Source organism: Xenopus tropicalis, chromosome 4 (genome assembly GCF_000004195.4).
Source record: "Xenopus tropicalis strain Nigerian chromosome 4, UCB_Xtro_10.0, whole genome shotgun sequence".
Lineage (NCBI taxonomy): Eukaryota > Metazoa > Chordata > Amphibia > Anura > Pipidae > Xenopus > Xenopus tropicalis.
Window position 1 is genome coordinate 16,768,917 of NC_030680.2, and position 24,165 is coordinate 16,793,081.

Below are 24,165 nucleotides of genomic sequence, written 5' to 3' on the forward strand. Positions count from 1 at the left end.
AGTGCCAGCCCAAGCTGGTGATTTAATGGCTTGGCCAATCAAATACCGGCAAACCCAACCCCCCCCCCAGCTTCTATCAGTAGCTGCCCCTTCAGGATTCATGAACTGGATTCATGGAGATGCCAGGGTAAGAGGTTAAGCCTAACAGCAGCGCCCTCTAGTTGCCAGTGGGAGTATCACTAGGTGTTATTGTGCTGCAGAAGAGCTTACAATTACCAGGTGCCCAAAATTCTTTACATGATATTTCTTAAGATAACAGGCAGATTCATGGATACCCTGAAACTCCTACAAAACAAAGTTACTGAGGAGCTGGAGATCTCAGAGGCTGGAGATTAATTTTTATTTCATTGCAGCTTGAAGCTCCCTGTCAGTTCAAAGGGGAAGTGAACCTCTCAGAACCTTTCTTATCAACCCTGCAAGGCACTCTTTTTCCCTAAGAAACGACAGAGTTCATCCTACTGTATCTATTTTAGAAAGGGGCATTTTATATATATATTGAGAGAGACCAGTCCTACAGGGACACCTACTGGTAGGATTCCAAATGGCAACAGAATAACATTTAGCAACAGGGATCCTTCTATAGAACAAGTGGCACCCATAATAAGGCAGGTGATTATGGCTCAGAAATGTACAGCAACCATGGATCAGATCACTGTCACATCGGTCCCAGATCTTATGTGGAACCCGTTATCACTGTAGGTGCCCTTCACAGAATTCCAGCCAAAAATAAGCAGCTGACGCCTCTTAGCTGGCAGTTTGTTACTGGCGGTTACGCAGAGGCCAAATTCTGGAATTAATCACTAGGGAGACTTTTTGGTCCATAATGTGAGCAAAGGTGCCATAATAGCCCTCAGCCACCATATATGACAGCTGGAATGCCTAGGCCAACCGTGGTGTAACTGCCATACAGCAGAGCCTGAAAGCCAAGGGGGGCCCGGGCCAGAAGCTGTGACAGGGGCTGCTATATGGTTTTAATCCGCATGCAGGGTAGGGTAAACTTTTGCAGGCAGGGTCGGACTGGCCCAGTGGGGCCTGCTGGCCCAGGTCCTCTTAATGCTGCCTTGAACGTGGGCCTAATAACATAAACACAATGCAATGTGCGTGGGGCGGGGTGCACACAGACACGGGGTGTCTGACCTGGGGCCCTTGGGTTGGGATCCCCAGTCTGACCCTGTCTGCATGGGGCTCGGCTCCCAATGGTTACGCCACTTTAGAAAATCATTGCCCACTTACAGGCATACTGTCATCAGATTCAGGGTCACTCCAGGGGCCCCAAACCCCCCAAGGTGCCTCCTCCAGCTGCGTCCCCTACAGGGGCCCCTGCCGTGCACCCCTAACCCCCCCACAAGGGCCCTGTATGTGAAATGCGTCAGGGGAGGACATCGGAGGCCAGAGGAAGCAGCAATAGGGTTGGGTCTGGGCCGCTGGGGCCCACCGGGTATTTTCCCAGAGTCCCGGCTGCACAGTCCGACCCTGATCAGATTAACAAATATTGACTTTCTCCCCCTGAAAACAAGTATTAAACTGATCCGCCAAGGGGTCACCAGAGAAGCTGGCACTCTGTTCCCACTCTCACATTATCTAGATATAGAAGGGCTCCAAATGGCATAGGCTTTTATATGGGCCCATGGTGGATATACTGTAATAATGGGGAGATGGGCAATTTCCTGGGCCTACCAGAACAGCCCCTGGTGAGCCAGTCTTACCCCATTACTTTAGGCTTATAGGACCTTGGGGCATTTTTGGCATTTGCCCACCTGTAAATACCAACAGAGATAAGGAGGCTCAGTGGAGGCAAAATAAACAGACACATAAAACTTATATGTGCGGTGTGGATCTCTAACATGGCATAAAATAGCAAGACACCTTAGGTATTTATATCATCTTATTCATTGCTACATGAACATGACACTTTCTGGCCCAGGTATTTCACAAATCAGGAATAAAAAAAAAAATCCTGTGCTTTCTATGGTAGTTAATTATCTCCCTATGGCTGTTGGGCCAATGTTCTGACTGGTGCCAGTGCCTGGGCACATTGGTGGAGGGGTTGAACATTTGCTGGTTATGGGCGCCATCTAGAGGAGGAAATGTAAAAAGGCAAAGGCGCAGAATAGTATAGCAAATCTAATGCACCGGGACTGCTCCAGACCTGAACTAACAGACTTGCGCCACACTGTTTCACGAGGCAGAACCAGCAGTGCAGACAGGGATGGAGAGACGCTGCTTTCAGTAGGAACACTCTAACCCCTTTTTGCCTGTAACAGACATTGTCCAGCTAGAAGGGATAGGGATAAGTCACTTGAAAATCCTACCTAAGCGTAGGTAGAAGTTGTATTGTTCTGCCCCAATAAGGGGTAATTATATCTTAGTTGGGATCAAGTACAGGTACTGTTTTATTATTACAGAGAAAAGGGAATCATTTAACCATGAAATAAACCCAATAGGGCTGTTCTGCCCCAATAAGGGGTAATTATATCTTAGTTGGGATCAAGTACAGGTACTGTTTTATTATTACAGAGAAAAGGGAATCATTTAACCATTAAATAAACCCAATAGGGCTGTTCTGCCCCAATAAGGGGTAATTATATCTTAGTTGGGATCAAGTACAGGTACTGTTTTATTATTACAGAGAAAAGGGAATCATTTAACCATGAAATAAACCCAATAGGGCTGTTCTGCCCCAATAAGGGGTAATTATATCTTAGTTGGGATCAAGTACAGGTTCTGTTTTATTATTACAGAGAAAAGGGAATCATTTAACCATGAAATAAACCCAATAGGGCTGTTCTGCCCCCAATAAGGGGTAATTATATCTTAGTTGGGATCAAGTACAGGTACTGTTTTATTATTACAGAGAAAAGGGAATCATTTAACCATTAAATAAACCCAATAGGGCTGTTCTGCCCCCAATAAGGGGTAATTATTTCTTAGTCGGGATCAAGTACAGGTACTGTTTTATTATTACAGAGAAAAGGGAATCATTTAACCATTAAATAAACCCAATAGGGCTGTTCTGCCCCCAATAAGGGGTAATTATATCTTAGTTGGGATCAAGTACAGGTACTGTTTTATTATTACAGAGAAAAGGGAATCATTTAACCATGAAATAAACCCAATAGGGCTGTTCTGCCCCCAATAAGGGGTAATTATATCTTAGTTGGGATCAAGTACAGGTACTGTTTTATTATTACAGAGAAAAGGAAATCATTTAACCATTAAATAAACCCAATAGGGCTGTTCTGCCCCCAATAAGGGGTAATTATATCTTAGTTGGGATCAAGTACAGGTACTGTTTTATTATTACAGAGAAAAGGGAATCATTTAACCATTAAATAAACCCAATAGGGCTGTTCTGCCCCAATAAGGGGTAATTATATCTTAGTTGGGATCAAGTACAGAGAAAAAGGGAATATTGTTTAAAATGCTGAATTCAGTGGACTCTATAGGAGATGGCCCTTCCCTTATTCACAGATTTCTGGATAATGGGTTTCCAGATAACGGATCCCATATCTGTAATCCCATTCCTTAACCCTGTAGAACCGTTATGTGTCCCGTTTAATGGTATATTGGTGATTTGGTGCCTGTGGGACATGGCTGCTGGTATTGGGGGGACCTTTGGGAACCATAGACCTTAATATCATTAAAAATCAAGTGAAAACACCAAAAAAGGCATTTTTTTTTTTGTAAAGATGTCTTTATTCCAAAATAATAGCGTGTTAAACATCCAACTAGAAAACAATTACACAAGACTCTGGTAGGAAAAATTCTCATGACGGAGTTATCAAAATTACACAACAAAAATGACAAAAAATAGAAAGAAATTCATTGACATTCCTATGGGACCCACTGATATTTATTTACCCTTTAAACTCTACAACTCGGAGTCAGAGGCTGTGAGAGACCAAATCACGTAGGATTTTATATTTTATAAAACTGTATTTCTACCCACTTACCTCGCAGATTTCTAAATATGGTCCTTAGGGGGTTATCTATCAAAATTCGTATTTGTGAAATTTTTGAATAATTTCTACTTCTAATAACCTTGGAATTGAAAAAAACGCAAATTTTTACTTTACTTAATAAAAAAAAGATGAAAAAAAAAAAACAATTGCATAAAACCATGGAAAATATCTAGTGATTAGCGAATGTGTCCTGTTTCGCTGAAAAATTCTCGAAGTGGCGAGAATTTGTGAAAATGTGTTTGTTGCGCGGGTTTTTTTTTACAAAGGCATTTTTTTATGCAACTGCGCCCATTTTTACGTTACTGCGCCCATTTTTACGTTACTGCGCCCATTTTGATGAGACTGCGCCCAATTTGACGTGACTGCAACTTTTTTTTGATACTCAAGGAATTTTTCTACTGGGAATTTTTGTGGAAGTTTCATGGAAAATAACTAGTGATTAGTGAATCCGTCCCGTTTTGCTTCGGTGAAAAATTCACGAAACTGCGAAAAATCCCCGAAAAACATTCGTCGCACAATTTTTTTTTGTGTACATTTTTGTTTGTCGCGTGTGTCTATTTTGATGCGACCACGCCTTTTTCTTCATGTGACCGCGACTTTTTTTGATGGGCGACAATTTTTTTTGCGCTGAATTTACTCAGAATTTTGCAAAATAATCCACCAATGGCGAAATGCGGAAATTCGCTACAAATCCATGCCTGGTAAAAAAAATCACTCATCACTACTAGCGATTGGCGAAATAATTCAGCGGCCATGGATTTCTGCATTTCCCCATTGGTGGATTGTTTTGCAAAACTTCTGCGTAAATTGAGCGCAAAAACAATTGTAGCGCATCAAAAAAAGTTGTGGACGCATCAACAAAAAGGCATGGTCGCGTCAAAATAGACGCACGCTACAAACAAAAATGTGCACAACAAAAAAATTGCACAACGAATGCTTTTCGGGGGTTTTTCTCAGTTTCGTGAATTTTTCACCGAAGCGAAACTGAACCATGGAAAATATCTAGTGATTAGCCAATGTGTCCCGTTTCGCTGAAAAATTCTCTAAATGGCGAGAATTTGTGAAAATGTATTTGTTGCGCAGGGTTTTTTTGACGCAGGCATTTTTTTACAGGCATTTTGATGAGACTGCGCCCAATTTGATGAGTCTGCGCCCAATTTGATGAGACTGCGCCCAATTTGATGAAACTGCGCCCAATTTGATGAGACTGCGCCCAATTTGATGAGACTGCGCCCAATTTGATGAGACTGCGCCCAATTTGATGAAACTGCGCCCAATTTGATGAGAGAAACTGCGCCCAATTTGATGAGACTGCGCCCAATTTGATGAGACTGCGCCCAATTTGATGAGACTGCGCCCAATTTGATGAGACTGCGCCCAATTTGATGAAACTGCGCCCAATTTGATGAGACTGCGCCCAATTTGATGAGACGGCGCCCAATTTGATGAGACTGCGCCCAATTTGATGAGACTGCGCCCAATTTGATGAGACTGCGCCCAATTTGACATGACTGCAACTTTTTTCGACGCGCAAAGAATTTTTCCACTTTGAATCTTTGTGGAAGTTTCATGGAAAATAACTAGTGATTAGTGAATAGGTCCCGTTTCGCTTTGGTGAAAAATTCTCGAAACTGCGAAAAATCCCCGAAAAGCATTCGTCGCGCAATTTTTTTGTTGTGTACATTTTTGTTTGTCGCGTGCGTCTATTTTGATGCAACCACGCCTTTTTCTTGATGCGACCGCAACTTTTTTTGATGCGCAACAATTTTTTTTGCGCTCAATTTACGCAGAAGTTTTGCAAAATAATCCACCAATTAATCTGTTTTGTGAAACAACCCGCCAATTGTAAAATTCGCCCATCACTAAACATCACTAGGAATATGTTGCATGTAAGTCAATGCTTAAAAAATACTGTTCTGTATTATCAACCAACCAATAGTGATGGGTGAAATTCTTCGGCAAGCGATTTACCATGTTTCACTGTTGGCGGAAAGAAAAATTGTCAAAAAAATTGCGCACATCAAAAAAAAATGTTGCGTGCGTCATTTTCTTGACATGTACGTAAAAAAAAAAAAAAGACAATTTTTTTTGTTGCTCGACATTTTCAGTGTGTTTCGGAAATTTCACAAATTTATGTTTTTTGACACGCAACAATTTATTTGTCTCAGTGAATTCTTACGTGGCCCATTTTGTCACCTGTTTCATGAAATAATCCGCCAATGGCAAAACATGGAAATTCGCTGTGAAATGGGCGAAAAAAAATTGTCAAAAAAAGTCGCGCATCAAAATAAAAATTGTTGTTTGTGCCATTTTTTTTGACGTGTGCGCCAATTTTTTTTGATGCTTGACATTTTCGCCGTTTCGGAAATTTTCCGCCATTTCTCAAACCTTTTGAAAAAATCGCAAATTGTTTGGCAAAGCGAAACGTGACGGATTTGCTCATCACTTCCAACCACAGGGCCGGACTGGGCCAGATCCCATGCCTGTTGCTGCTCCCCTGGCCGTCGGTGTCCTCCCCGACGCATTTCACTAGTGTGTGCTCAGGGGAGGATGTTGAGAGAGGGGCCCCTGCGGTGGGTTAGGGGGCGGGGTACGCAGCTCCTGCCCCTGTGGTGGGTTAGGGGGTGGGGTACGCGGCTGGCAGGGGCCTCTTGGGGGTATGGGGCCCCTGGGGCGGTAGCCCCCGTGGGTCCTGCACCCTCCAGTCCAACTCTGTCCAACCAACACTTAAACCAACATTTGGAAAAGGAAATCAAATGAAATCAGGGTTGGACTGGGCCGCTGGGACACCGGGAAAAATCCCAGACCCGACCCTTGCCGGCGCTCCCCCTGCCCGACTGTTCCTGCCCTGACACGTTAAATGTACACACTCAGTGGAGGATGTCGGGTGGGGGGCCCTGCGAGGGGGGTTAGGGAGGCCCCTGTGGAGGGGCGGGGTTAGGGGACGTGACCGGCGGGGGGAGCTGCAGGTGAGCCCTGATGAGCCCTTCACCCCCCCAGTCCGACCCTGAATGAAATTGTGCTTAAACCAATATATAAATATAATTGTATAATCTGGAACACATGCCTAATAACAGCCTTTAGATGGATCTACTGTACAACATACAATAGCAACAAAGGGAGGCAGAAGGAGATTAAAACAAAATAAAAAATGTATGTTATCTGGGCTACTAATGCTATGGCAGCCCTCTGAGCGCCACTGCACCGTAGCAGCAAAGGGACATTCGGAGTCATTAGAAGTAGTGATGGACGAAAAGTTTCGCCAGGCATGGATTCACGGCGAATTTTTGCGTTTCGCCATTGGCGGATTGTTTCACGAAACGATGGATCGTTTCATGCGGGCGACGAAACAATAGCCGCGAGACAAAATAATAGCCGCGGGCGACGAAACAATAGCCGCGAGACAAAATAATAGCCGCGGGCGACGAAACAATAGCCGCGGGTGACAATTTTTTTTGTCACACAACATTTTTGCCGTTTCGCGAATTTTTCGCTGTTTCGCGGATCTTTTGAAAGATTCGCGAATTTTTCGGCGAAGTGAAACGGAACAGATTCGCTCATCGTTAATTAGAAGCCTTTCAGGAGAAGGAACCTGTAGCAGCCAATTTATAAAGGATATTTTTCCCATATTATTAGCAGTGGGGCGCCTGAAACAGAGGATCCAGTGTAGATTAAAGACCAGAGTTCAACTTGGAATGAAAACTTTCTTTTAAAAAAGATCTTCTACTTTATCCAATGAAATATAAAAGTACAGGTACAAACTGCAGAGGAACTTGGGGAAAACGTTATTGAAGGGCTATTGGGGTTACTGATCTGCACAATGATCTTCTATAGGCAAAAATAATGTTTGATATTGTGTCATTGTTGTTTATTTACATTTTTATTGTAATAAATGTCATCAATATACCCAATTTGCTTGGTATCATTTAGTATTAAAACTGTTATATATGCAAACTGAATGTTAAAAAGCAGTTAGCCATACATGTACCATTATATAATTTATATATATATATAAAAGCCTCATTTTATACCATAAATTTACCATTTAAAAAGTGGAATATATGTATATATATCTATTATATTAATCTTTTTGGTAAAGACCCCTGTGGTGGTATATGAGTATGCCTGATTAACTACCGTAAATTTACCATTACAGATTTGTCTGTATATATATATATATATACATTTATTTTTTTTTATATATATTATTGTATTCCTTATTTTATATCATAAATTTACCATTAAAAATATACTGTATATATATATATTTTTTTTTGGCCTATATCACAGTTTTAATGATAAAACTGCATAAATGTACCATAAAAAAAAAAATATATATATATACAGGTATGGGACCCATTATCCAGAATGCTTGGGACCAAGGGTATTCCGGATAAGGGATCTTTCCGTAATTTGGATCTCAATACCTAAAGTCTACTAAAAAATCAATAAAACATTAATTAAACCCAATAGGATTGTTTTGCATCCAATAGGGATTATTTATATCTTAGTTGGGATCAATTACAGGTACTGTTTTATTATTACAGAGAAAAGGGAATCATTTAACCATGAAATAAACCCAATAGGGCTGTTCTGCCCCCAATAAGGGGTAATTATATCTTAGTTGGGATCAAGTACAGGAACTGTTTTATTATTACAGAGAAAAGGGAATCATTTAACCATTAAATAAACCCAATAGGGCTGTTCTGCCCCCAATAAGGGGTAATTATATCTTAGTTGGGATCAAGTACAGGTACTGATTTATTATTACAGAGAAAAGGGAATCATTTAACCATTAAATAAACCCAATAGGCCTGTTCTGCCCCAATAAGGATTAATTATATCTTAGTTGGAATCAATTACAAAGTACTGTTTTATTTCTACGTAAAAAAAGGAAATCAGTTTTAAAAATCTGAATTATTTGATTAAAATGGAGTCTATGGGAGACAGGCTTTCCGTAATTCGGAGCTTTCTGGATAACGGGTTTCCGGGTAAGGGGTCCGATACCTGTATATATATATATATATATATGAACACACATATATATATATATATATATATATATATATTTTTTTTTTTTTTCATTTTTTAACTTATGGCTAATTGATAACATCAGGATTGCATATATCACAGTTTTAATATATACCAATATATTTATATGTATATTAATGGATGCAAACATGTACATTGTAGAAAAAAAGAAGCAATCAAGAAATAAACAGTAAGTGAACAACAGACAAAATGTGGCGTAGTGTAATACTGACAATAAAATAACAACCTAATATGGTGGGGATTCAGAAATGGTTGTTAACTTCAGCCAATTAGGGTTGCCACCTCTACTGGCTTTCTTAGCCGGGCAGGAGGTGGCGGTGATGTCACAGGGGGTGGGGAGGTGGCGGGGCTATGACATCAGGGGGTGGGAATAGGCAGGACTGTTACATCAGGGGGCGGGGCTATGATGCAGAGATCGCCCAACCACCGCGTCAATGTCCTCCTGAGTTTTCCTAATTTGGGAAACCGGGCAGGAGGGTTTGACCCGGGCAGCCCTTTTGAAAACCCGACTATTCGGGTCAAAACCGGACAGGTGGCAACCCTACAGCCAATGTTGTTACTGTAAGACATTCTCAGGCTCAAAAGCTGCAGGAACAAAAATTGTGGTGACAACAGGGGAGAACCATAAGCTTTGCCTTGCTATGATGCCTAGAGAAGAAAGAAGCAATGCCAAGGCCAGACTAATGTCAAGTTCAATGACCAATATCATTTTACCCTCCATTTTGAATGTAAAAACTGCATTATTATACCGTGTATTCGAATAGTTCCTAAGTACCCAAAAGCTTGGTTTCATACAAGGGTGAACCAATTTGGGTGAATTTGTCATTGCCTAGGTAAGGAAACAAAAAGGACCTATAATAAAATATTGATTGTTAATAATGACTTCACCCTCATCATCTTCACTCTAGAAGCTGGTACCGGCTGGTTCTTGTATGAACTTGACACACAAAGGTCCCCAAGAACCTTCTTGTATGAACTTGGCACCAAAAGGTCCCCAAGAACCTTCCTGTATGAACCTGGCACCAACAGGTCCCCAAGATCCTTCCTGTATGAACTTGGCACCAACAGGTCCCCAAGAACCTTCCTGTATGAACTTGGCACCAAAAGGTCCCCAAGAACCTTCCTGTATGAACTTGGCACCAAAAGGTCCCCAAGAACCTTCCTGTATGAACTTGGCACCAAAAGGTCCCCAAGAACCTTCCTGTATGAACTTGGCACCAAAAGGTCCCCAAGAACCTTTCTGTATGAACTTGGCACCAAAAGGTCCCCAAGAACCTTCCTGAATGAACTTGGCACCAAAAGGTCCCCAAGAACCTTCTTGTATGAACTTCATACCAAAAGGTCCCCAAGAACCTTCCTGTATGAACTTCGCACCAAAATGTCCCCAAGAACCTTCCTGTATGAACTTCGCACCAAAATGTCCCCAAGAACCTTCCTGTATGAACTTTGCACCAAAAGGTCCCCAAGAACCTTCCTGTATGAACTTCGCACCAAAAGGTCCCCAAGAAACTTCCGGTATGAGGTTCTTGGGAAAACGTACCCCCATAAAAGTGCAACCTCGTCAATTCATTACAGCAAAATCTGAAATTTCAAGTTCATCCCTCTCTGTGCTTAGAATATGGCGGATACCAAGTTGCGGATACACGCTACACCATAAACGTTTGGAATTTCTTCTAAATATCAGTAGATTTAACATTTTACGACAAACTAGAATGATCTCGTTAAGCACATGCGTAGCCTATTAAAAAAAAAAAAAGAAAAAACCAAAACAAAATCCATTGAAATGAGTTATTTCAAACAAAGCAGATGTACAGCTGGGAGTGTCTTGAATACTCCTCCGTCCGGTCTATTGGAAAACAAAGAACAAGCACGGGTGGTTTGTCCTAATTGGGTGATTTTCTCTTGCATGCATATTATATATGTATTACTAACGACGTGTGTGATGAGTTAAGGAAGATACGTGACTTGTCCAGAGTCGGTCTCTCTTGCTAACGGCCAAGTGATAGAAGGTTATTGTTATCGAACTAAGCTGACAAGTCAGTAATCACAACTGGATACTTAGAAAATATAGTTCTTGCTCCTGCAAGAATCGTAAGCAAAAGTACATTGCAAAATGAAAGCACTGTATATATTCTATGATAAAAAATATCTAATAAGGTTGACTTCCGATTGTAGTGCATCCCGCTTTCAGCCGGTTAACATGGATGGACGTTGCAAGCCCGTATCTCCTTCTTGTCTTTGCAGCTAGTGAACTGGGAGCTTTTGAACCTCTTCTTCACAGTCATGAACCTCTCCTGGATGCCCCCGCCGCAGAATTTGGTACATTCCGTCCATGCAGTCCATGGTTTCATTTTACATACTTGAAAAAGAAAAAAGAAAACAACTATGTCAGAAGAATTGGCCTCAACTGAATCAAAATATGAGAAGCAAAAAAACCTGAGTCTTTGATGATTCCAGTGCTGTAGAGGACAATGATTTTTGTTGTAGGTGGGGATATCAGGAGAAGATCCGCTCACTTGGCGACCCCTCCAAGCGAACGGATCTTAACGTGTATGGGCACCTTTACTCAAAGGGTTGCTCTTCAATGGATCTCTATCCCTGATACTGAGCACTTGATGCCCTACACTGGTGGGTGACACTACAGGTACTAACCCTTCTGCTCTCCTTGTTGGAGCCTCAACCTGTTCTACTAACAACCCTAGAGGGAGTTATTACAGAATCTATCCTGGCACCAGCTACTACTACTAAGGCCTACCTCCACCTCAGCCTCTACTGCACAAACCTCCTCCTTCTAAACACTCTTTCTGACCCCCAGTATTATAATTTCTGATACTATATCTCCATGATGGCCTTATTAGGATTCTGGACATCTAATTAGTGACTATTTAAGGCTCTTGCCATGGACAATGTTTTAATCCAAAAGTTCAGCAAGGCTGTGAGACTTTATCTTCTATTTTATTCTGACTGGTATCTCTTGTACCCCTACTATAAATATGGTGATCTGGAATCCATATACTGACACCTAGAGGACTACTTAAACCTGGACAGTAGGCAAATGGCATAGTGAAGATTCTACAGGAGTTCCATATACATGCTCATTCCCAGAATCAAAATATGAGAAGCAAAATAGACCCAAATATTTGATGATTCCAGTGCTGTAGAGGACAATGTTTTTTTTTTGTTGTTGTAGTCTCTTAAACACTCTTTCTGTCTCCCAGTATTATAATTTCTGACACTTTATCTCCATGATGGCCTTATTAGGATTCTGAACATCTAATTAGTGACTATTTAAGGCTCTTTCCATGGACGATGTTTTAATCCACAAGATCAGCAAGGCTGAGACTTTATCTCCTATTATCTTCTTCTGACTGGCCTCTCTTGTACCCCTACTATAAATATGGTGACCTGGAATCCATATACTGATCCCTAGAGGACTTCTTAAAGCTGGACAGTAGGCAAATGACATGGTAAAGATTCTACAGGAGTCCCATAAACATTCTCTTTGGAATACAGTGCTTCAAAATCCAGAACCCTTGGGCCTACTGCTTAATATGTATAGCCTTATGGGCATAAACGATTGTATTTTAGAAAGCTTGCATTAGACCAATACAAATGGATGAAGAATAAGAAAGAAAGGAACAAGGTTCCATCAAGATCCATAAAAGATATCTGGAATGGAATCAGCTAGGTTTATTAGGATTCTTTACCAAATCATCAATACTAGCGGTAATCTGGAATCTTAAGGAAGAGGAGTGATGTCAGCTGGGCCTATGGATAAGGTTTATCACCCAGTCTACTTGGTTCAACATTCCATAGAAAATACTGTATTAATATATCTTCCTACCCAGAAAACCCTTAATATTATTGACTTTTTCTTTATCAAACCATAAAACATAGCTGCCCTTCTTTTACTCCTTAGTTAAAAAGCATCATGTACTCTGCACCCTGGCCAGTACCCTGAGCTTGTGGCTGGTTGAAAACACATAACGTAAACAAGGGTCCATGAATCAATGGCTGAAAGATGAGTTGTATTTGGTTGTGAGCATTGAGTTCCCCAGGAGGCTCAAAGCACTTTAGTGCAGCCGTGAAAGGTAAAGTATGCCAGGACAATAGGGTTTTTAACAGTGTCCATACACTATTTGTGCATTCATGGTGGCCCACTGCTTAGAACAATAGAAAGGCAGCCATACAGTGTTTCTGACCTGTGTGTATCCACCTTAGCTAACATCAATGGTCATAAGGAGTTGCCATTGAACCAAGGTCTCCGGCACTTAACCTTTAGGCTAACTCCTCTTCCTGCTCCTTCAGATTTGGGTTGTTTATATTCCCTCTTTAATAAATAAAGGTTCTGTACCGTAAGCACCAAGAGCAGAACAAACCTTACTGAGAAACTTTATTTTGATTTCCTAATACTTTGTTCCAAGAAGTCATCTCATTTGATCAAAGCATTTAGATAACAAAGGTTTTAATCGCTCGAACTAGTCTCGTCTCCGGTTTGATACGCCTACATTTGTCATTCTAATCTCTCATCAAGGTGTAGGCCTGTGTCGCAGCCAAACAATGCGAGCAGAGAGGGACGCCAACGCAAAAACTCAAACTGCTCACAACCGAGCTCAACTTTTTGAAAAGGTGCTTTTACCGTGACATTGTCTTCATTGTTTCTATGGATACACATTAGCTGGGAACAATTGAGCAAAGACTGTCTGCTGCTCCCATCATGAATCCTAATGTTCCGAGGGAGCTGAGACATTTCAGTTTAGTGGTTGTTTCTTACGTACCAGGGTACTGTTCTCCATCTGCATCTTCCTTGGTTTTTTCACTCCTTCTTTTCTCTCGGGCTTCCTTTAAACGCCTTCGCTCATTCCCGGAACTTTTTTGACATTTTCGTAATCTGCATTTTTTGCGTTGTACGGTTTCCGGGCAGACGGCGCCTCCGAACTGTGGCTCCATTGTGATCATTCGTGTGCGAATCATATGACCCTTACCGCACGATTTATTACACTCCGACCAGTAAGACCACTCAGTCAGTTCACAGCTTATAGCTAAAAGAGATAAAACATATTTTATTCATATCGGTCCATTTTGGTTTAGATGTCTAGAGTCCTTTATAATGTACAGGTATAGGACCCATTATCCAGAATGCTCGGGACCAAGGGTATTGCGAATAAGGGGTCCGTAATATGGATCTTCATACCTTAAGTCTACTAAAAAATCAATAAACCACTAATCAAACCCAATAGGAGTGTCATGCCCCTAATAAGGGGTAATTATATCTTAGTTGGGATCAAGTACAGGTACTGTTTTATTAATACAGAGAAAAGGGAATCTTTTAACCATTAAATAAACCCAATAGGGCTGTTCTGCCCCAATAAGGGGTAATTATATCTTAGTTGGGATCAAGTACAGGTACTGTTTTATTATTACAGAGAAAAGGGTATCATTTAACCATTAAATAAACCCAATAGGGCTGTTCTGCCCCCAATAAGGGGTAATTATATCTTAGTTGGGATCAAGTACAGGTACTGTTTTATTATTACAGAGAAAAGGGAATCATTTAACCATTAAATAAACCCAATAGGGCTGTTCTGCCCCCAATAAGGGGTAATTATATCTTAGTTGGGATCAAGTACAGGTACTGTTTTATTATTACAGAGAAAAGGGAATCATTTAACCATTAAATAAACCCAATAGGGCTGTTCTGCCCCCAATAAGGGGTAATTATATCTTAGTTGGGATCAAGTACAGGTACTGTTTTATTATTACAGAGAAAAGGGAATCATTTAACCATGAAATAAACCCAATAGGGCTGTTCCGCCCCCAATAAGGGGTAATTATATCTTAGTTGGGATCAAGTACAGGTACTGTTTTATTATTACAGAGAAAAGGGAATCATTTAACCATTAAATAAACCCAATAGGACTGTTCTGCCCCCAATAAGGGGTAATTATATCTTAGTTGGGATCAAGTACAGGTACTGTTTTATTATTACAGAGAAAAGGGAATCATTTAACCATTAAATAAACCCAATAGGGCTGTTCTGCCCCCAATAAGGGGTAATTATATCTTAGTTGGGATCAAGTACAGGTGCTGTTTTATTATTACAGAGAAAAGGGAATCATTTAAACATTAGTTGAGATCAAGTACAGGTACTGTACTGTACTGAAAAATGTACAACTTCTGTGTTCATGGATTCAGCCTAGATCGGCCTAGGGTTGAACCACCTGGTTCCAATAGGGAGTGTGAGACAGGAGAGAACATTGATTGAAATCATAAATAAAGAGAAGAGCGGAGCATAGAAGCTGCCCCATTGCTCTCTCTTTGCATTTTGAACTTGTATTACTATATCTGTGCCATATTTTGCACATCCCTGTGAAGGCAGTAATTACAGGTTTCACTGGGCTTGGAGTAGGTGCCCCATCCATCTCCCAAGCACAATCCCTGGGGGAGAGTAGGACTACAATTATCCTCCTCTTGTGACAGTGATGGCAGGGTTGGGTCAATATGCACTGAGTTTGATTAAGATAATACCCCCCCACCCTGAGAGATCCCTGTACATACGGCATTCAGGGAGCATGCACTTTTCCACTTGTTTCAGTTCCTCGTTGCAATCTCCAAGTTCCGCCGGGGACTTTAACATTCTCTGTCTGGTTCTGGTACCTTTGCCACAGGTAACGCTGCAATCACTCCATTCGGACCAAGGTGACAGCACGCATGGGATAGTATCTGCGGATGACAAAAAGATATTTACAACTATTTTGGGCTTTTGTTGAGATCATTACATCAGTAAATGTATTTTTGCCGCATAATAATAAATTGTAGATGGAAACCACCTGAAAACATGAAGAAATGGGCAACTTACTTAATCATTTCTCCTGCATGTTATGGTTTTTTCTCTCTGCAGTGAGCATGATTCCTTAATTAACTTTACTTTTGGACTGAAGGGTAGGAAGTACGTGTCACCCATCCCTTTCACCCATCACCCATTCAGCACAGACTGATAAAGACAGCGGGAACTTTCCCTCAGCCCAAGCTACTCATCATGCCCAAAAGTATCCCAACACCCTAACATTTCTTTCACAAAACCAAGAGTAACAATATGACTTTGATATCTTTGCTGCTATAACAGCCTCTACACCTCTGAGAAGGTTTTGGAACATTATTGGTGAGATTTGCTTTCATTCAGCAATCTCATTAGGGCATTAGTGACGGTGGGTGATGGCTTGCAGTTGGTGTCCCATCTCATCCACAGTAGTTTGGTGCGGTGGACGTTTATCCACCTTCATCTCAGCGAACTTTCATTTCTTCAATGGGACATTGTTAAAGAGTCTTTACTAATGGTTGTCTTGAAGTAGGAAGCAGAGAATTGTCACAAATGTTATTTTATGGTTTCCTTTTAATGGAGCTAGAGGCTCTGACCCCTAACCATGGAAAGACCCAGGCCATTATTCATCCTCCTTCAAACTTTAGGCTTGTGTGGCTACTCTACACTCTACACATTCTTGTTCTGATATTATTACTTCCAGAGACACATTGGAACTGGAACTGAGGACATGTCCAGATAGTTTTGGATATAAATGATACTTTTGGCCACATAGTAGACATGTGGACTGTAGGAAAGAATGTATGTGTTTCACCAATATCTTTCAAATTACTTGCCCTTCTAGAGTCCAGCACAGACTGACAGCGGGAACTCTTCCTCAGTCCAAGCTACTCAACATGGCCAAAAGTATCCAGACACCCTAACATCTCTTCCCAAAACCAAGGCTATTGATATTAAGTTGATCTTCTCGTTGCTGCTGTAACAGCCTCTACACTTCTAAGAAGGCCTTGGAAAGTTGTTGGTGGGATTTGTTTCCATTCAGCCACAAGAGCATTAGTGAAGGTAGGTGATAGCTTGCAGTTGGTGTCCCAGGTCATTCACTGGACATTGGTGCGGTGGTTGTTAATCCACTTCCATCTCAGCAAACATTCATTTCTTCATTGGGACATTATCAAAGAGCTTTCACCACACTTTCCTGTCTGAAAGTATGAAGCAGGGAATGGTTACGGATATCATTATATGGCTTCCTTTCAATGGGACTAGAGGCCCTGACCCCTAACTATGGAAAGCAGCCCAACACCATTATTCCTCCTCCTCCAAACTTTAGGCTTGTGTGGCTTCTCACCGATAAAAACCCTACACTCAATAGTTCTTGTTTTGACAGTAGTTCCAGAGACACATTGGAACTGTATTCAAACTGTGGACACGTCCCGATGTAAATGGCTATAAATAAGTGAAATATCAATATTACTGCATTACTGTAGAGGGAATCATGATTTTTAAGGTTCAAGACCCGCTGAAACTACTGATATAAAAGGACGGTTAACTGATTTGCTCAATGTTATTACAATAAAACTTCCCAAATTGAAGGAGAAGGAAAGTCAGCAATAGAGATGAGCGAATTTTTTCGCCAGGCATGGATTCGCAGCAAATTTCCGCATTTCGCCATTGGCGAATTGTTTCAAGAAACTTCTGTGAAAAGTTTTTTTGTTGCGCGTCAAATTGGGTGCTGTCGTGTAAAATTGGGTGCGGTTGCGTAAGAAAAGGTGTGGTTGTGTCAAATTGGGTGTGGTTGTGTCAAATTGGGCATGGTCGCGTAAGAAAAGGTGTGGTTGCTTCAAATTGGGCATGGTTGTGTCAAATTGGGTGCGGTCGCATAAGAAAAGGTGTGGTTGTGTCAAATTGGGTGCGGTCGTGTCAAATTGGGTGCGTTCGTGTCAAATTGGGTGCAGTCGTGTCAAATTGGGTGTGGTTGTGTTACCCAATTTGTCAAAATGGGTACGGTCATGTAAGAAAAGGTGTGGTTGCGTCAAATTGGGTGCAGTCATGTCAAATTGGGTGCGGTCGCGTAAGAAAAGGTGTGGTTGCGTCAAATTGGGTGCGGTCATGTCAAATTGGGTGTGGTCACGTAAAAAAAAGGCGTGGTTGCGTCAAAAGAGTGTGGGTGACAAAAAAATAGACACGGGTGACAAAAAAAAAATCACACAAATCGCAATTTTTTTGCCGTTTCACAAATTTTCTTGTCGTTTCACGAATTTTATGGTAAAGTGAAACGGGACAGATTCGCTCATCACTAGTCAACAATCATTGAAGGGGTGCCAAACGAACAAACCACCCAATTATTGTAGTCACTTACCTTATACCCTGAGCCGGGGTCCTTCCAGTGAGCACCATGGAGATCCTTTTCCCGATTCTTCACTTAAGTGAAAAGTTGAACTTTAACAAAAAAGCTGCTTTTTCACTCTAGAACAGGATCTCTCCATAATGATCACTGGAAGAATCCTTGGCCCCCCCAAGACATTGTGACTTTTTTTGTGTCTTCTACTCTTCCAAAACTGTTATCTCCCAGCCTGTAACACCAATAAAATTGCCCGGGGAAGGGGGTGTTTGAATCATTAACTCACAGGGCTATTGTGTCCTGGAAACTATCTGCTCTGGGCGGGTTCCTCGGTGCATATCCGTAACTACGTAATGATAATAAATTGTGGCTTTAAACCGGGCGCAGGAAATGTGATAAATCACCCTGAGATTACCAGACTGGTCGCTTCTACATTATCTCTGCAAGGGGAGCGGAGAGAGGACAGCCAATGGTCTATGCATCATTACTGCATGTGTAAGGAGAGATGACAATAACCCACAGAGAGAAGCCATTTGTGAGGGAAAAGCTTTTACAAAGTGCAGAATGGAAGTTGCTTGAGCAGAGGCTCCTCCGGGGCTCATTAGAGCTCAGCAGAAGTTTGGAAAATGGCTTTTATTGGTCCAAGGGAAATGGACTGTACTTTGCACAGCTCTTGTATTAAGGTTTCTTATGGTAAAATTCTTTCTGCAGTCCGTTATCCATTTTGATTATTAAGGATTAGGTTTGAAGGATAAGTAAACCTTTAAAGCAAGTAAATGTCAAATTGATGACAGTGCTACTTTTGTCATTTACACTCTTTTTTTAAATCCAGCATATTCAGGGTTAAAAGTACTCATGGTATGAATGTATTTTATTACAACAGCGCCACCTATCAGATCATCAGATCAGCCCTTTTTCTTTCTCCTGACAACTTCCTGCACGTCCTGAACTACTTCATGTTCGGAAAGTGACCAGCAGGTGGCGCTGTTGTAACAAAATGTATTCCTATTAATAGTCGTTTAAACCCCTACTATCTTGGAATAAAATAAATAAATAAATAATGACTATAAATTGTAAAAATGTTTAGAATAGGACCCTCATCAACTTTAAATCAACTTGTTTTAAAGGATTACTTTAATATTACCATACCCTATATTTAGTACACAGGAATTTACACTATTACATGGTTGCTAAGGTCCCGCTTACCCTAGCAACCAAACAGTGGTTTGAATAGAAGATGAATAGGAGAGGAGCACTCCCTAAACTAATGTAACAACTTGCCCGGTGCTGGAAAATATGTTCAACAGAAAAGCATAGTACCGCACTCAACAGGAATACTTTTCCCAAATTTATTGAATTTTTTGTTCAGTTTTTTTTAAATAAATTCTGAGTTTTCCCAAGTATTACTGTTGAGTGCGGTACTATCTATATATATATATTCCTGTGGAGTGCGGTACTATATATATATATATATATATATATTCCTGTGGAGTGCGGTACTATATATATATATATATATATTCCTGTGGAGTGCGGTACTATATATATATATATATATATATATTCCTATGGAGTGCGGTACTATATATATATATATATATATATATTCCTGTGGAGTGCGGTACTATATATATATATATATATATATATATATATTCCTGTGGAGTGCGGTACTATATATATATATATATATATATATATATATATATATTCCTGTGGAGTGCGGTACTATATATATATATATATATATTCCTGTGGAGTGCGGTACTATATATATATATATATATATTCCTATGGAGTGCGGTACTATATATATATATATATATATATATATATATATATATATATATATATATATATATTCCTGTGGAGTGCGGTACTATATATATATATATTCCTATGGAGTGCAGTACTATATATATATATATATTCCTGTGGAGTGCGGTACTATATATATATATTCCTGTGGAGTGCGGTACTATATATATATATATTCCTGTGGAGTGCGGTACTATATATATATATATTCCTGTGGAGTGCGGTACTATATATATATATGTTCCTATGGAGTGCGGTACTATATATATATGTTCCTATGGAGTGCGGTACTATATATATATATTCCTGTGGAGTGCGGTACTATATATATATATATTCCTGTGGAGTGCGGTACTATATATATATATATTCCTGTGGAGTGCGGTACTATATATATATATATTCCTGTGGAGTGCGGTACTATATATATATATATTCCTGTGGAGTGCGGTACTATATATATATATATTCCTGTGGAGTGCGGTACTATATATATATATATATATATATATATTCCTGTGGAGTGCGGTACTATATATATATATATTCCTGTGGAGTGCGGTACTATATATATATATTCCTGTGGAGTGCGGTACTATATATATATATATTCCTGTGGAGTGCGGTACTATATATATATATATTCCTGTGGAGTGCGGTACTATATATATATATTCCTGTGGAGTGCGGTACTATATATATATGTTCCTATGGAGTGCGGTACTATATATATATATATATTCCTGTGGAGTGCGGTACTATATATATATATATTCCTATGGAGTGCAGTACTATATATATATATATTCCTGTGGAGTGCAGTACTATATATATATATATATACCTGTGGAGTGCGGTACTATATATATATATTCCTATGGAGTGCAGTACTATATATATATATATATATATATATATATATATATATATATATATATTCCTGTGGAGTGCGGTACTATATATATATATATATATATATATTCCTGTGGAGTGCGGTACTATATATATATATATTCCTGTGGAGTGCGGTACTATATATATATATATATATATTCCTGTGGAGTGCGGTACTATATATATATATATATATTCCTGTGGAGTGCGGTACTATATATATATATATACTATATAAATATATATCTGTCTGGATCTGTAGATATAAACTCACAAATACAAGGGCAGTGTACAATGAAGCCCATGATCACATCTAGTTTGGAAGGAAATAATAAAATGTGCCCTTGTCCCAAACAATCCTCCAAGCCAATCAGAGTGGTTCTGAGAAGGGAAGACTTACGACACTCGGGCATCATGCATTTCTCCACCTCCGTTGTGTCGGCTTTACACATGGATCCATCTGCTGGAGTCATCTTTATCATCCGGTGGCGCTTCTTCATACCCATCCCGCACGTGGCGCTGCACTCCTCCCACTCTGCCCACTCCGTGACTATGCAGCTGCTCGGCTCTAGGGGCACAATGAACCGAAGGCAAAATGTCAGTCCTATCAACCACAAGTACCCCCAATACTTTCATCATGAAAATAAAAGTGCGGTCATTTCCCTCTATTGAAATGGAGTTCCAACAAAAAGTGAAACAGTAAATGGTGGCCCTTTACATGGATTACAGGGTGGGCTATCTTAGCTTTCCATTCTCCTTTGTTTGGCCTGGGGTGTGAAGGCATACTGCATTTCTTTGGATTCAAATTTCTTGGATCACTCCGGCCATAACAAAGAATTAAGCCTTATCTGAAGGCTTTTTTTCTGTGAGTAATCTACTGATGAAGAACGTAAAGGAGAAGGAAAGGTAAAAACTAAGTTAGCTCTATCTGAAAGGTCTATTAAATACAGCTATAAGCACTCATAAGAAACACAGGATTTCTTTTCTTCTTTTGTGTACACATGGTCTTCTGTGTCACACTTCCTTGTATCAGAAAAATCCTTCAGGGCATGGCACGAGTCTGCTCAGTTTACTCCTCTTTCCCCCTCCCTTTTCTGTCCTCCACCTCCCATCTCTCCTCTCTCCCCCTCAGTTTTCTGCTCTCTCCCCCTCCCCTCTCTGCACTGATCTGTGCTAACAGCAGCACAGAAGTTACCAAGAACAAACTAAAATGGCAGCTGCTATCTTAAACAAACACAGGGAGCTTCTAGGGCTGTTAACTCAGGTATGGTAAAGCTTTCTGCAGAATAAATATAACCTTCTAGCTTACACTAACTCTACTGGCAACAAAATGCCAGAATGCCTTTCCTTCTCCTTTATGTAAATTGAATCCTATATTCTTACTATGAAGTATTGGAGGAAGGCAACTGGAGTTTTTCTGGGGCAAGGAACCTACCGCACTCCTCGTTGACAATGCATTTCTCAGTCTCTTCTGTTGGGACTTTACACATGGAGCCGTCTTCTGGGAACTGCTTGACATATCGCTCCCTTGATCTCATTCCCATCCCGCAGGAGGCGCTGCATGGCGACCAGGTGATCCACTCTGACATCATGCAGGTAGAGGCTTCTGAAACACACAGTAAATCTGACTCTCAGCTGGGTGCAACTGCTTTATGGCACAAAGCTTAGTACATTCTAGCCTAAGCAAGCGGGTTGGTTGCACCTATGATAGCTCCTACATACACCCACTGATGCTTTTAAAGAATAAGTAAAGCTTTAGAATAAGTTGATGTAAAAAAGTTTTTTTTATTCCAAGATATTATTAGGAGAAAGAAAGGTAAAAACTAAGTAAGCTTTATCAGAAAGGTCTATGTAAATACAGCCATAAGCACTGAGCACGCTGCACTGAGTTCTCTGTGTATAGATTTCTTGTGTCTGTTATTCATGTGCCAGAGACACGCAGCTCTCTGCTCTCTCCTGCTCCCCCCTCCATCAAGAATGCTAAGAACTCACTCCCCCCCCTTAGGAATATGGATTTGAGCCAATCAGCAGGAAGCTGACTCATAGTCTAACTAACTGAGCATGTTCACTTGGTCTGGGTGTCTGTGCAGGAGCGAGGCATTATGGGAACTTTCTTTACAGAGCTCAGCCTTTTTTCTTCCTGTTTGGCTTCTGATCATATGAACAGGTGAAAAATGGGGAGACTTAAGGGCACTATTGAGAGAACTGAATATATGCTTGCAGCTTGGGATTAACTCTTTACTAGCCTTTCCTTCTCCTTTAATGGATAAAGTAATGTTAATATGACTGAATTTTGTTACAGCAGCGCCACCTGGTGGTCACTTTACAAACATGAAGTAGAGGAAAGAAAGAGGGCTGATCTGATGCTCTTCTGGTTAGGGAAACCATTAGAAACCTCAGATACCTTTTTTTCACATCTTTCCTAACCAGAAGAATCAGATCAGCCCTCTTTCTTTCTCCTGGCAACTTCCTCAACAACATCATGGTCTGAAACTGACCAGCAGGTGGCGCTGTTGCAACAAAATTCATTCGTTTTGACAGTACTTTAAGCCTTAATATCTTGGAATAAATAAAATAAATAACTAATGAATGAAAATTGCAAAAGTGCACAGCGTGCCTAACCAAAGACTGAAACGTACCATCATCGCTGCAGCCGGGACCCATGCAGGGTTCAAAGTCCTGAGTGTCTGGGCAGGGAACGCTGAGGTCTAACTGAGCCTTTAACATTCGCTGTCTCATCCGCTTGCCCTTGTCGCAGGTTGCTGAGCTGCAGGCCGACCAGGGGGACCAGTTGGAATAGATGCAGGTCTCTGGGGTGTCATCTATAAGCAGAAATAGAAATAATCTCTAACAAGCTATACATTTTTTGAAGTTAACAGGAAAAACAGTTCTACTTCCTGCCAAGCAAGGCAAAAATACAAATCAGTGGCCCCCTAAAGTAAATAAACCCCGACCTTCCCTCAGCAAAGCCTGTTATTCTTTAGATAAGGAGCAGCTCACTATATTCACTATAGTTCAACATAACAAAAAGTCTTTGTACCCTCAGTGCCGCATTATGACCACTGGAGGGCAGTGAAGGGCAACCAAATGCAACATTTATATACAGTCGCTGCAGGAGAAAATATAGAAGGGGGAAATAATAGAACAATCATACTCAGTTCTTGTCACCATTGCCGGAAAGAGAATATTATATCTGCAAACAATAATTAATTCCAACATAGGATGCTTCCTATGCACCTGGGGCATGGATTTTCTATAGCATTTGCAGCAGTATTCCATAG

At 40.6% G+C, this 24,165-nt stretch overlaps 1 protein-coding gene across 1 annotated transcript in view; it reads right to left on the minus strand.

Moving 5' to 3' along the window:
- Window positions 1–9,046: 9,046 nt before the first annotated feature.
- The window catches only part of spon1 (spondin 1, extracellular matrix protein), a 214,068-nt gene continuing 198,949 nt past the window's right edge, over window positions 9,047–24,165 (minus strand). Inside the window, 6 exon segments of the mRNA NM_001097272.1 lie at window positions 9,047–11,373; window positions 13,793–14,056; window positions 15,573–15,737; window positions 21,285–21,452; window positions 22,320–22,490; window positions 23,524–23,706. Coding sequence (NP_001090741.1) covers window positions 11,210–11,373; window positions 13,793–14,056; window positions 15,573–15,737; window positions 21,285–21,452; window positions 22,320–22,490; window positions 23,524–23,706 — 1,115 coding nt within the window. The 3' untranslated portion in view covers window positions 9,047–11,209.